The sequence below is a fragment of the Pteronotus mesoamericanus genome, unplaced genomic scaffold, assembly GCF_021234165.1.
Source record: "Pteronotus mesoamericanus isolate MK-2021 breed Mesoamerican mustached bat unplaced genomic scaffold, CSHL_Meso_final scaffold_408, whole genome shotgun sequence".
Classification (NCBI taxonomy): Eukaryota; Metazoa; Chordata; class Mammalia; order Chiroptera; family Mormoopidae; genus Pteronotus; species Pteronotus mesoamericanus.
The window spans coordinates 700158-710791 of NW_026555315.1; the positions used below are offsets into that span (position 1 = coordinate 700158).

At 70.1% G+C, this 10634-nt stretch overlaps 1 protein-coding gene across 1 annotated transcript; it reads left to right on the forward strand.

Moving 5' to 3' along the window:
• The first annotated feature begins 1650 nt into the window (after positions 1-1650).
• NOTUM (notum, palmitoleoyl-protein carboxylesterase) lies at positions 1651-7199 on the forward strand. The gene is made up of 11 exons (XM_054592903.1): positions 1651-1982; positions 3084-3136; positions 3218-3313; positions 3794-3854; positions 3938-3996; positions 4330-4432; positions 4836-5027; positions 5112-5212; positions 5739-5886; positions 6632-6679; positions 6893-7199. Exons 1-11 carry the CDS (start codon positions 1651-1653, stop codon positions 7197-7199), a joined length of 1500 nt encoding a protein of 499 aa, XP_054448878.1.
• The last annotated feature ends 3435 nt before the right edge of the window (positions 7200-10634 follow it).

The following is a 10634-nucleotide window of genomic DNA, read 5'->3' on the forward strand; positions in this document are numbered from 1 at the left end:
CGTCCCAGGTCTAGACTCCATCCCAAAGGTAAGACCTGTTTCCTGTCTTTAAAAAGGGTGTAGTGACGCCCAGCAGGCTGCAGACGGCAGGGGGACAGGCAGGCGTCTGCCAGGGCTGCTGCTGACACTGTCTTGGGGGCGGGGGGAGGCCGCGGGCGGGGGATAAATGATTTTCTGTGCTTTGTCTCCCCACCCACCGGACAGAAATCTCCTTGGTAAACACCTGCCCCCCCCCCCATTTTGATCCCTGACAAGGAGCTTCCTCCGGCCGGGGTGAGCTGGGCTGGAAAGGTGAGACCACGGTCAGACACAATGGTTAGTGGAGGCCACTGAGCTGAGACCAAGCCTGCAGCTCTTCCACTGCAGCACCCCCTGCCCCAAGAGCTACAGGGAAGGGAGAGGCTTGGGGGTTCCGAGAGGGAGCGCTGCAGTCTGGGCGCCCGCGGGAAGATCCAGAACCCCGCCCGAGGCCCAGCGACCTCGGCAGATGGCAGCGCCCCCTCTGGCCCCAGTGCCTCCGCGGGCGGCCCAGAATCTGTCCAGCCAGGCGCGGGGCAGGGCGAACCCTCCTCGGCGCCGCGGAGGGCGCCCGGTCCCTCCCGCATGTCCCCGCGGGCGCCGGGCCTCGGGCCACACCTGCCCGCTCCTCCAGGAGGCCCGGGCGCGCTGCAGACGGCCCCAAACGCGGAGCCTGTGTCCGCCGTCGCTTTGATCCCGGGGCCCCGCTGGATAAAAGTCCCGGGCGGCTCTGCGCCAGCGCTAGAGAGGGAGGCAGCCGAGCCGCGCGCACCAGCGGGCTGGCGCTGCGGGGCGAGCGACGCCGAGAAGCCCGGGCAGCGGGCCGCGGTGAGCGGGGTTTTCCGGGCCCGCTCGAGGAGGGGGTGAGGGCGCCCAGCAGCTACACCCCGGGCCTGGGCAGCGAGGGCGAGGGGCGGCTCAGGTGAGCGCACCCGCCCTGCGCCCCCAGCCCGTCGGGCTCGGGCCGCTGAGCGGCGGGCGGAGTGCCCCCGGCGCGGAAAAGCCCGGCTCCCTCCCCGCCGCCACCCTCGCCGCGCCCCCTTCCAGCTGTCCCGGGGGCGGGGGCAGCGGCGCCGGGCTGGCCGCGGCGAATGGAGCCGCCGGGGCCGCGGGCCGCGCTGCCCCCCACGGAGCCGGGCCGGGAGCGCCTCCGGCGGCCGCGCCGGGGTAGTCCAGGCCCCTCCGTCAGGCTTGCGGTTTGGGAAGAAAAGGCGATGCCTCCGCCAAGAAAAGAGCGAGCGCGGTCCCCTCCCCCTCCGCCGAGCCCGGGCGGCGGCGGCGGCACATCTAACGCGCGGGCACCCGGGCCGCCGCGGCCCCCGCAAACTACGCCCAGGCTCGGCCCACGCCGCTCATTGGCGCGGGCGGGAGCCAGCGCACCCAGACCCAGCGCTGCCCTCGGCCGGCAGCGCGCGGAGCCCCAGCTGCTCCGGCCACGGCGCCTGGCTCCCGTAGCCTCGACGCCGACCTCCTGCGCCTCCTCGGCCCGGCCCAGCGCGGGCAGCTGGGCCAGCCAGCCGGCGCGGCAAGCGCCGCTCAGCCCCGACGCCCCCGGCCCGGCGCCCCCGCCGCCGCCGCCGCCTCACGGCCGTCCGCTCTCTGCAGGTGGCCGCCGGCTGGAGCGGCACGGCCATGGGCCGAGGGGTGCGCGTGCTGCTGCTGCTGGGCCTGCTGCACTGGGCCGGGGGCGGCGAGGGCAGGAAGACCTGGAGACGCCGCGGCCAGCAGCCGCCCCCGCAGCCGTCCCCGCAGCGGGCCGAGGCGGCGCCCGCGGCCGCACAGCCGGTGGAGAGCTTCCCTCTGGACTTCACGGCCGTGGAGGGCAACATGGACAGCTTCATGGCGCAGGTCAAGAGCCTGGCGCAGTCCCTGTACCCCTGCTCAGCGCAGCAGCTCAACGAGGACCTGCGGCTGCACCTTCTGCTCAACACGTCGGTGACTTGCAACGACGGCAGCCCTGCCGGGTAAGGCCGCGCCTGCCCGCCCCAGCCGACCGGCGCGCCCCTGCCGGTGGCCCCCGCGGGGCGCCGGGCCGCCTCGCCGCCTCATCGACAGCGGCGCTGCGCGGCGGCCTCCCCGTCCCCAGGCCGATGCAACGAGCTGCCCTGCTGGACCCTCCTGGGGGCCATGGCCGTTCCCACCCCCGGGGAGAGGGCTCCCCGTCGGGCTCCCGGAGGTGCTGCCCTTGGCAGGGCCGGCTGCCCGCTCTCCGCGCTGGGGCTGAGGCAGCGCTTGAAGCACTGGTCCCCGTCCAGCCCGGGCACTGACCTTTCGGCCACCGGTGCCCAGGCCCTCTGCTCATGTCCTTCGGTCCCTGGGCGGGGAGATGGCCGTCCGCGAGTGGCCCCCGCGCCAACAGGAGGAGGCGACACAGTGGGGCGGGGAGAGCCCTGCCACCCCCACCCCCACCCCCGCTCGGCTCAGGTCGGCTCCCTGCGGCTGCCCAGCTGCCAGGGGTCCCAGCCGGCCGAGGGCCAGGGAGGGGGCGCAGGTGGGACGGAAGGACCGGGGAGCGGCATCCACCCCCCTCCACCCCGGAAAGAGATCGAGACAGAGCGCGAGGCTGAGGGCCGGGAGGAGCTCGGGGAGCCCACGCGCGCCCGCGGTGAGGCGGCAACCCGAGGGACGGCGTGCTAGGTCGGGCCTCGCAGGGAGGCGGCAGCCTGCCGGCCGGTCTCGGCGCTCCGCGCCACGCACACTCCTCCGGCGAGGGCTCTTTGCGCTTTTCCAAGAGCCACGGCACCTCCCAGGAGGATCCCGAGCCCCGCGGAAGACTCCAGCCCCCCTGCCCGGCCGCCGGCGCCGAGGTTGCAGCCGGTCCCGCGCGGGGCGGGCCGTGGGGATTTTCCACGGACCACACAGCCCCTCGCGGCCGGCCCCGCCGCGCGAGCGAGCGCCACCTCCCGGGCCGGGCCGCCTCTGGCCGCCGGTGCGCTCGGCGGGGCCGGCCGCGGGCGCCCCCGCGCGGCCGGCGCGCGCCGGGCGACAGGTGGAATGACCCTTTCCTCCCCGGCCGGGCCTGCCGCGCCGCTGACGCCCGCCGCCCGCCCTTCCCTCCCTTTCAGCTACTACCTAAAGGAATCCAAGGGCAGCCGGCGGTGGCTCCTCTTCCTGGAAGGTGCGTCCCAAGGTCCCGGGAGCGGGGCGGGCAGGGCGCCCCGGGCACGCGAGCCCTGAGTGGTGGTGGCTGTGCCCGCAGGCGGCTGGTACTGTTTTAACCGCGAGAACTGCGACTCCCGCTACAACACGATGCGGCGCCTCATGAGCTCCAGCGACTGGCCGCGCACTCGCACAGGTCAGCGGGCTGCAGGCCGCCCCGGGCGCCTGGGCGGAGGGCGGGCGCGGGCCCCCCCGCCCCGCCCCCGGGGCTCACGGTGGGTGGTCCTGGCTTCACTCCCCGAACCTCAGAGGGGCCCCACCCCGTCCATCTCCCTGGCCCCCTTCTGTGAACTTCCTCAGGTCAGGGGACCCTCACACTCGCCATTGGCTTCTCAGGCACAGGTGGCTTTCCAGCGTTTACTCGCTGCCGCTGCCGAGGGGCGCGGGTCATCCCTGGGTCCAAGCACAGGTGGAGGGCGGGGCGGCCCAGGGCCGCCGCTCTGGCCGTGATGGCTTCGTCCGTTCCCCGCTTCCCCAGCCACCTGGGCTGCAGCCAGCATGACCGCCCACCTCGGGGGGCGCCAAGTAGGACCCCTGCCCCGGCCCTCGGGTAGTCCCCGTCCTTGCACGACGCCCCCCCAGCACAAGGACCCACCGCCTCTGTCCCCTGCCACAGGCACGGGGATCCTGTCCTCCCAGCCAGAGGAGAACCCCCACTGGTGGAACGCCAACATGGTGTAAGCGGGGCGGGGGGCCCTCCCTGGGGGGGTCCTTCCCAGGCAGCGGAGGGCGGGGCGGGCTCACCGTCCCTGTGTTGCAGCTTCATCCCCTACTGCTCCAGTGATGTCTGGAGCGGGGCTTCCTCCAAGTCCGACAAGAGTGAGTGCCCTGTCCCCCCTGCCTTGACCCCCCCCCCAGCCCTCAGAGAGGGCAGGGGGGGCAGGCTCCTGGGGAAACAGACCTTCAGCCTCGTGACCCCTCTGACCCCAACGCCAGCGTGTCCCAGTGCCTCCGGGGGGTCCTCGCTGCTGCTGTCCCGTGGGGAGGGGGCCCCAGCGGGGCGCGAGCACCCGGCCCACCTTCCTTCGGGCTCTCCAGCCCCCCCCCAACCCCCCCCCCGTCAGGGGCCTCTTCTCCTCCCCACCTGGAGGCAGGAGGCCTGGCCCTGGGCCCAGGCCCCTGCCTGAAGCCGCCCCCCGACCCCCCAAGCAGACGAATACGCCTTCATGGGTGCCCTCATCATCCAGGAGGTGGTGCGAGAGCTCCTGGGCAAAGGGCTGAGCGGGGCCAAGGTGCTGCTGCTGGCGGGGAGCAGGTGGGCCGGCCAGGGGCCGGGGCCTTGCGGTCTGGAGGGCGCCCCGGGCTCCGTGCTGCGGGTGTGAGGGGGCCTTGGGCCCCGGGACCTGGGTCGGTGGCCCACCGTCAGCTGCAGACCCGCGGGCCTTCTCCGAGCTCCGAGGCCGGGACCCCGTAGGCCGGGGTCGCGCTTGGTCCCTGCACCCCAGCAGGCACGCAGGGGATGCTGGGGACATCGGGGGGCGCAGATGAAGGGCTGAGGCCACCCAGGGTGTGTCCCTATGGTCAGACGAGGAAACTGAGGCAGAGAGCGAGAGAGAGGAAGGGAAGGAGGGTCGGAAGAAAGGGCGAGACCTGCCGCCGGGGGCCGGGGCCGGGCCTGGAGCCCCGTCCGCGGGCCTCACGTCCCACCCTCCCTGCAGCGCCGGGGGCACCGGGGTGCTGCTGAACGTGGACCGCGTGGCTGAGCAGCTGCAGGAGCTGGGCCACCCGGCCATCCAGGTGCGGGGCCTGGCCGACTCGGGCTGGTTCCTGGACAACAAGCAGTACCGCCGCACGGACTGCGTGGACACCGTCACCTGTGCGCCCACCGAGGCCATCCGCCGAGGCATCAGGTGCCGGGGCGGGGCCGGGGGCCCGCCTGGGGGGGGGCCTGGGGGGGGCGCAGGGCGGCCTAACCTGCGGCGGGCGCGGCCCAGGTACTGGAACGGGGTGGTCCCGGAGCGCTGCCGGCGCCAGTTCAAAGAGGGCGAAGAGTGGAACTGCTTCTTCGGCTACAAGATCTACCCGACACTGCGCTGTGAGTTGCCGGCGGGGTCCCCGCAGGACACAGGGGCGGGGGCGCCCAGCCGCCTGAAACCCAGCCTGGAGTCCGGCCCCCGAGGCCAGGCCCAGGCCACTGCCCCGCCCGCAGCAGGCGGCAGGCCCGCCCCGTTTGCCTGGGACTCTCCTGGTCTCAGCGCTGAGTGTGCTTGGTCCCCAGCAGCCCAGGACAGGGCAGGGGTGGTGGCGGGTGGCCTGTACCCACGCACGGTGAGGGGTGTGCCAGGGAGCCGGCTCCCAAAGACACTCCCGGTCGGCCGGGCCCAGGCTATGCCCCATCCCCACATGCTGGGGAGTAGTGAGGCCCCATGCAAGAACCCATCATCACCAAGTTTTGTGGAAGCGAGTTCCTGGGAGCCAGGGTAAGGTGGTGGGGTGGACTCAACAAGGCACCCCTTCAGGAAAGGCGGGTGCCGCTGGGGAGGCCGGCTGGCCCGGGGAGCCCTGGGCCTGGGGCGGGGGCCGAGGGCCAAAGCGAGGCCCAGCCGAGCCGTGCCCCCCAGGCCCGGTGTTCGTGGTACAGTGGCTGTTTGACGAGGCCCAGCTGACCGTGGACAACGTGCACCTCACGGGACAGCCGGTGCAGGAGGGCCAGTGGCTGTATATCCAGAACGTGGGCCGGGAGCTGCGGCACACGCTCAAGGACGTGGCGTGAGTGCGGGGCCTCTCGCCCGAGGCAGCAAACTGCTCAGCGGCATAAAAATAGGGCCTCAAAGGCGACCAAGGGCGCAGCAGGCGAGGACTAGCCTCCAGGGCGTGCGGGCCCTGGGGTGTGCGGGCAACTGAGGGGGGCGGGGTGTCAAGCCACCAAGAGAAGTGGAGGGGCCTGGCGTCCAGGTTACTCGGGGAAAGAGGCCAGTCTCCCCACCGCAGCTCCAGCTCCGGGACGCCCCGGGAGCGGCGGCGCTGCGGGCGGCAGAGACCGGGACCGGCGGGGCGGGCGGGGCGTGCCTGCCCCTCCCGGAGGGTGTCCATCACCGGAGCGGACCTCACACGCACAGTGGACTGTGGGTGACGGTGACGTGTGGCTGTAGGCGCATGAGCTGTGGCGAACGCACCCTCTGGTGGGCGGCGGAGAGTGGGGGAGAGGGAGAGGCAGGGAACGGGAACTCTGAGTCTCCCCTCAATTTTCCTGTGGATAGAAAACGTTTTACAAAAATAAAACCTATTTGAAAATGGCACACAGTGCCTGCCTGTCCGGGGTAGCCCCCCACTGCTGGACACCGAGCAGGACCTTGAGGCTGGAAAGGACCCGGGCTCGCAGGCCACGTGCAGGCGGGTGGGGACAAGGCATGGGCCGGGGCGCCGCGGGCCAGGCACAGCAGCAGGAAGGGGGGTTGCCAGGACGCGGAAGGGGCTGGGGGCTGGCTCTTCACCGCGGCCTGTCCGCTCACAGGGCCGGATTTGCCCCCGCCTGCCTCTCCCATGAGATCATCCTCCGCAGGTGAGTGTCCCTCGCCAGGCCCGCTTGCACCGCTGCCTCCCGCTCTGAGCCCACAGAGCCCCCCTCCCCCTCCCCTCCCCCTCCCCCCTCCCCCCTCCCGGGCTGCCGAAGCCCTTGGGCCAGCCGGCTGCACATCAAGGACTCAGTGGCAGCGTGCTGTCGCCTGCTTCGGCCACAGCCGGTGTGACCCCCGCTCGGGGCTTCTGTCCGCAGCCACTGGACGGACGTCCAGGTGAAGGGGACTTCGCTGCCACGGGCGCTCCACTGCTGGGACAGAAGCCTCCACGACAGCCACAAGGCCAGCAAGGCGCCGCTGAAGGGCTGCCCCGTCCACCTGGTGGACGGCTGCTCCTGGCCCCACTGCAACCCCTCCTGCCCCACCATCCGGGACCAGTTCACGGGGCAGGAGATGAACGCAGCCCAGTTCCTCATGCACATGGGCTTCGACGTGCACACCGTGGCCCAGCAGCAGGGCCTGGAGCCCAGCAAGCTGCTCGGGATGCTGAGCAGCGGGAGCTAGGCCCCGCCCGGCCCCGCCCCGCCCCCCGGGACAGGCAGGGCCCCCACCCCGGCTCCGGACACCCTCTCCCAGCAGCCTTCACTGCCCCTTTGCCACTGCCGACAGGGCCTGGCCGGACACGGGGCCTCGGGAGCCTCCGGCCGCCGCCGCCCCCGCCTCCGGCCCGGGGTGGGGAGCCAGAGCACTGGATCCCTCGGCCCCCCGCCCGCCCCGGGCCCCCTGCCCTTCCGTATTATTTTATAAAGTGACTTTTTTATTACTTTAATTTTTTTAAAAAGGAAAATAAGCAAGAAATATATGAGGAATGATATTGTTTTGTAACATATATTTTTAAATAATGAGAAAAAGACAACAAAAGAGCTTCTCCTTGTGGATGTGTTTATTGGAACGGGCCGCCGGCTCACCCGCACCCCTGCCCCAGACCGCCCCCGGCCCTCCCCGCACCGCGGGTCTCGACCCAGCCCCTTCCCCAGGGGGCCCTGCCTCTGCTCGCCCATTCGGCCAGTGCCCGTGGAGAGACCTCAGCCGGGGGACCGCAGCTCGTGTTTTTATTCTGCGGGGCAGGGTGCCGCTTCACCGTGTGCAACTCTGCGTCTACACGCACAGGACCTCGCCACCCCCGACGACTGCCGTGGTGCTGTCGCCCCAGAAACACTCCCTCCTCAGCTACCGGGCCTGCTTTGACAGACAGCACCGTCTGCCTGGCTCACAGCCTGAAAGCGGCGGGAGTCTGAGGGGAGAAGGGCCCCCAGCCCGGCCCCCAGCCCGGCCCCTGAGAGCCACGGTGCTGGGCCTCCCATGGCGGGTCCCAGAGGACCCGGCCCCCCGAAAGACATGTCCACGCATGCGGGCATGCTCGTCACTGCGCACGGCGCCTTGGGGCCACGGAGAGCCACGCTGGCATGACGGTCCCGGTCAGCATCGCTGGGCACATGGGCAAGCGTGTCCACAGGAGAAGCGCTGGAGGCGGGGCTGTGTCTCCCCTCCGGTGGGTGGGCTTCCCGAGGGCTCCTTGGATTAAGCACCTAAGGTTGCATCCTTCGCCCCTACCTGCCCTACAGGTAGGCTCGATTGCAAACCCAAGTAGACAGATGAATAAACTGAGGCCCAGAGAGGCTCTATGGCGGGTTGTAAGGGACAGAGGGGGATCACCCCGGGCTCCACTCCTGGCCTCACCTGTGCGGGCAGCCTGGGCCTTCAGCCCACCCGTCGGTGCTGGCTTCCCGGGTGGAGCTAAGTGGCCCATCTGTGGCCTTCTCCGTGGTCTCCTGGGGGACCTGCAGAGCCCCCGTGAGAGACGGTGAGGTCAGGGATGGGGTGGCTAAAGGCTGGAGAAGAAAGAAGGGGTCCCTGGAGTTATCTCCTGGCTCAGGGGAGCCGCCCCGCCTCCGGCCCCCAGGCAGGTCTCGGAGAGCCCAGCAGGATGGGGGCTGGGAGGACCTGCGGGGGCTCTACCGCCACCACCTGGGGCGAAGGGAGCCCGCGGGGGCTCTCAGGGGGCGCTGCCCAGACCAGTTCTTCCTGCAGAGAAGGCGCAGCCGTGACAGCAGCAGGGCTCCCAGGAGCCGGCAGCTGCGCTGCCCCTCAGAGGCGGGGCTCCGGGGCCGGGGCTGGTGTGTCGCGGGCATGGCCAGCTCATCGAGCCTGACGCTTGCGGGTTAGGCCCCGCGGGGTTTCACCGGGCGAACGCATCCAGCGTCCCCACAGCCCCGATAAGAAGGGAGAAGGGCGGCCACCTCAGCCTCGTGGCCAGTCCACGTTGTGCTTCCCTGTGGGACCAGTGACAAAATGAGCCCAGGACACACGAGGACCCCGGGTGCCATCAGAGCCGCAGTGCCCGGTGCGACGCCAGTGAAGCGCACAGAGCGCTGTGCACTGCCATTGCGACATTTTTAGAAATGCTGCTGCCTGGCGTTGTCCGCATCACATGATTCCTGTCAGGGCCGAAGTGCTCGGGACAGAAGCCACCAAGGCGTCCTTCGGCGGTGAGCAAATAAACTGGTCCACCAGACGGCGGGACATCATTCTGTTCTAGGGAGAGAGGAGCCGTCAAACCAGGAGAAGACGGCAGGAGCCGAGATGCCCATGACCTGACGAGCGGGAAGCAGCCAGTCCGAGAGGCGAGGAGCCGCGCCCCACGCCGGGCGCCCAGCTGCGGGACCCCCCGGGAGCGGCGGCGCTGCGGGTGGCAGAGACCAGGACGGCGGGGGCGGGGGGGGGGGCGCTGAGACGGCTCCACGGGAGGCTGGGACCGCGGCGGCGCGCCAGTGCGTGCCTGCCCCTCCCGGAGGGTGTCCATCACCAGAGCGGACCTCACACGCACAGTGGACTGTGGGTGACGGTGACGTGTGGCTGTAGGCGCATGAGCTGTGGCGAACGCACCCTCTGGTGGGCGGCGGAGAGTGGGGGAAGCGGGGGGCGGGAGGGGTGTACAGGAGATCTGTACCCTCTTCTGCTCAATTCTTCCGGGAACCTAAAATCACTCTGAAAAATCAAACCCATTTAAAAAGTGCTCAGATGTTCACCCCAAGCCTACGGCGCGCCCTGCATCACGGGCTAGAGCGTGACCTTTGCTGCCCAGGGACGTGAGGCATGGCACTTTCTCTCAGCATGGTCCCTGATCTCAGGTTTCAACTCTGTGCTAAAGAACTCAAAAGATCCACGTGAACGGGCAGGACGGCGCCCGGCGGCCTCTCTGCCCCGTGCGCTTTGCCCCCGAGCGGCCTCCCCCGCCCGCCCCTGCACAGCCGCCGCCGCCCCCCGCCCCCCCGCAGACTCTGGCCACCGCAGCCTCTAGTGTCCGCGGACACCTGGGCCCGACGCCTCCCGGGGCCACTCATCCTCACAACCGCCGCCCGCCGAGGAGCCCCCATTTCGCTCTCTCACCCCTCGCTTCCTCTCCCACACGACACGCTTCCGCTGCGCGCACGGCCCTCACGGCGGCCCTCACTGCTGTTGCTCCGGGGCCCAGGGCTGGCACCCTGGGGGCCGGGCGCTCTGCGGATACAGCAGGGAGATCTGTTTAGGGGGTGGAACATCCACTGGAAGAAAAAGAAAAAAACAGAAACACACTCCTGGCAACTTCAGAGCCAGGGGGAGCAGTGAGGAGCAGAAAACCCAGAGGCTTTGGTAAAATTTGATGTATGTGTTTTACTGATTTTTGGCAGGCCACTTTACAAATATCGTTTGAACATTTTTTTAAAAAAAGATTCTATTTATTTATTTTCAGAGGAGACGGGAGGGAGAAAGAGAGGGAGAGAAACACCCATGTGTGGTTGTCTCTCATGCGCCCCCTGCTGGAGACCTGGCCCACAACCCAGGCCTGTGCCCTGCCTGGGAACCGAACCCCCAACCCTTTGGTTCGCAGGCCGGCGCTCAGTCCACTGAGCCACACCAGCCAGGGCTGCTTGAACACTTCTTGAATGACAGTATTTG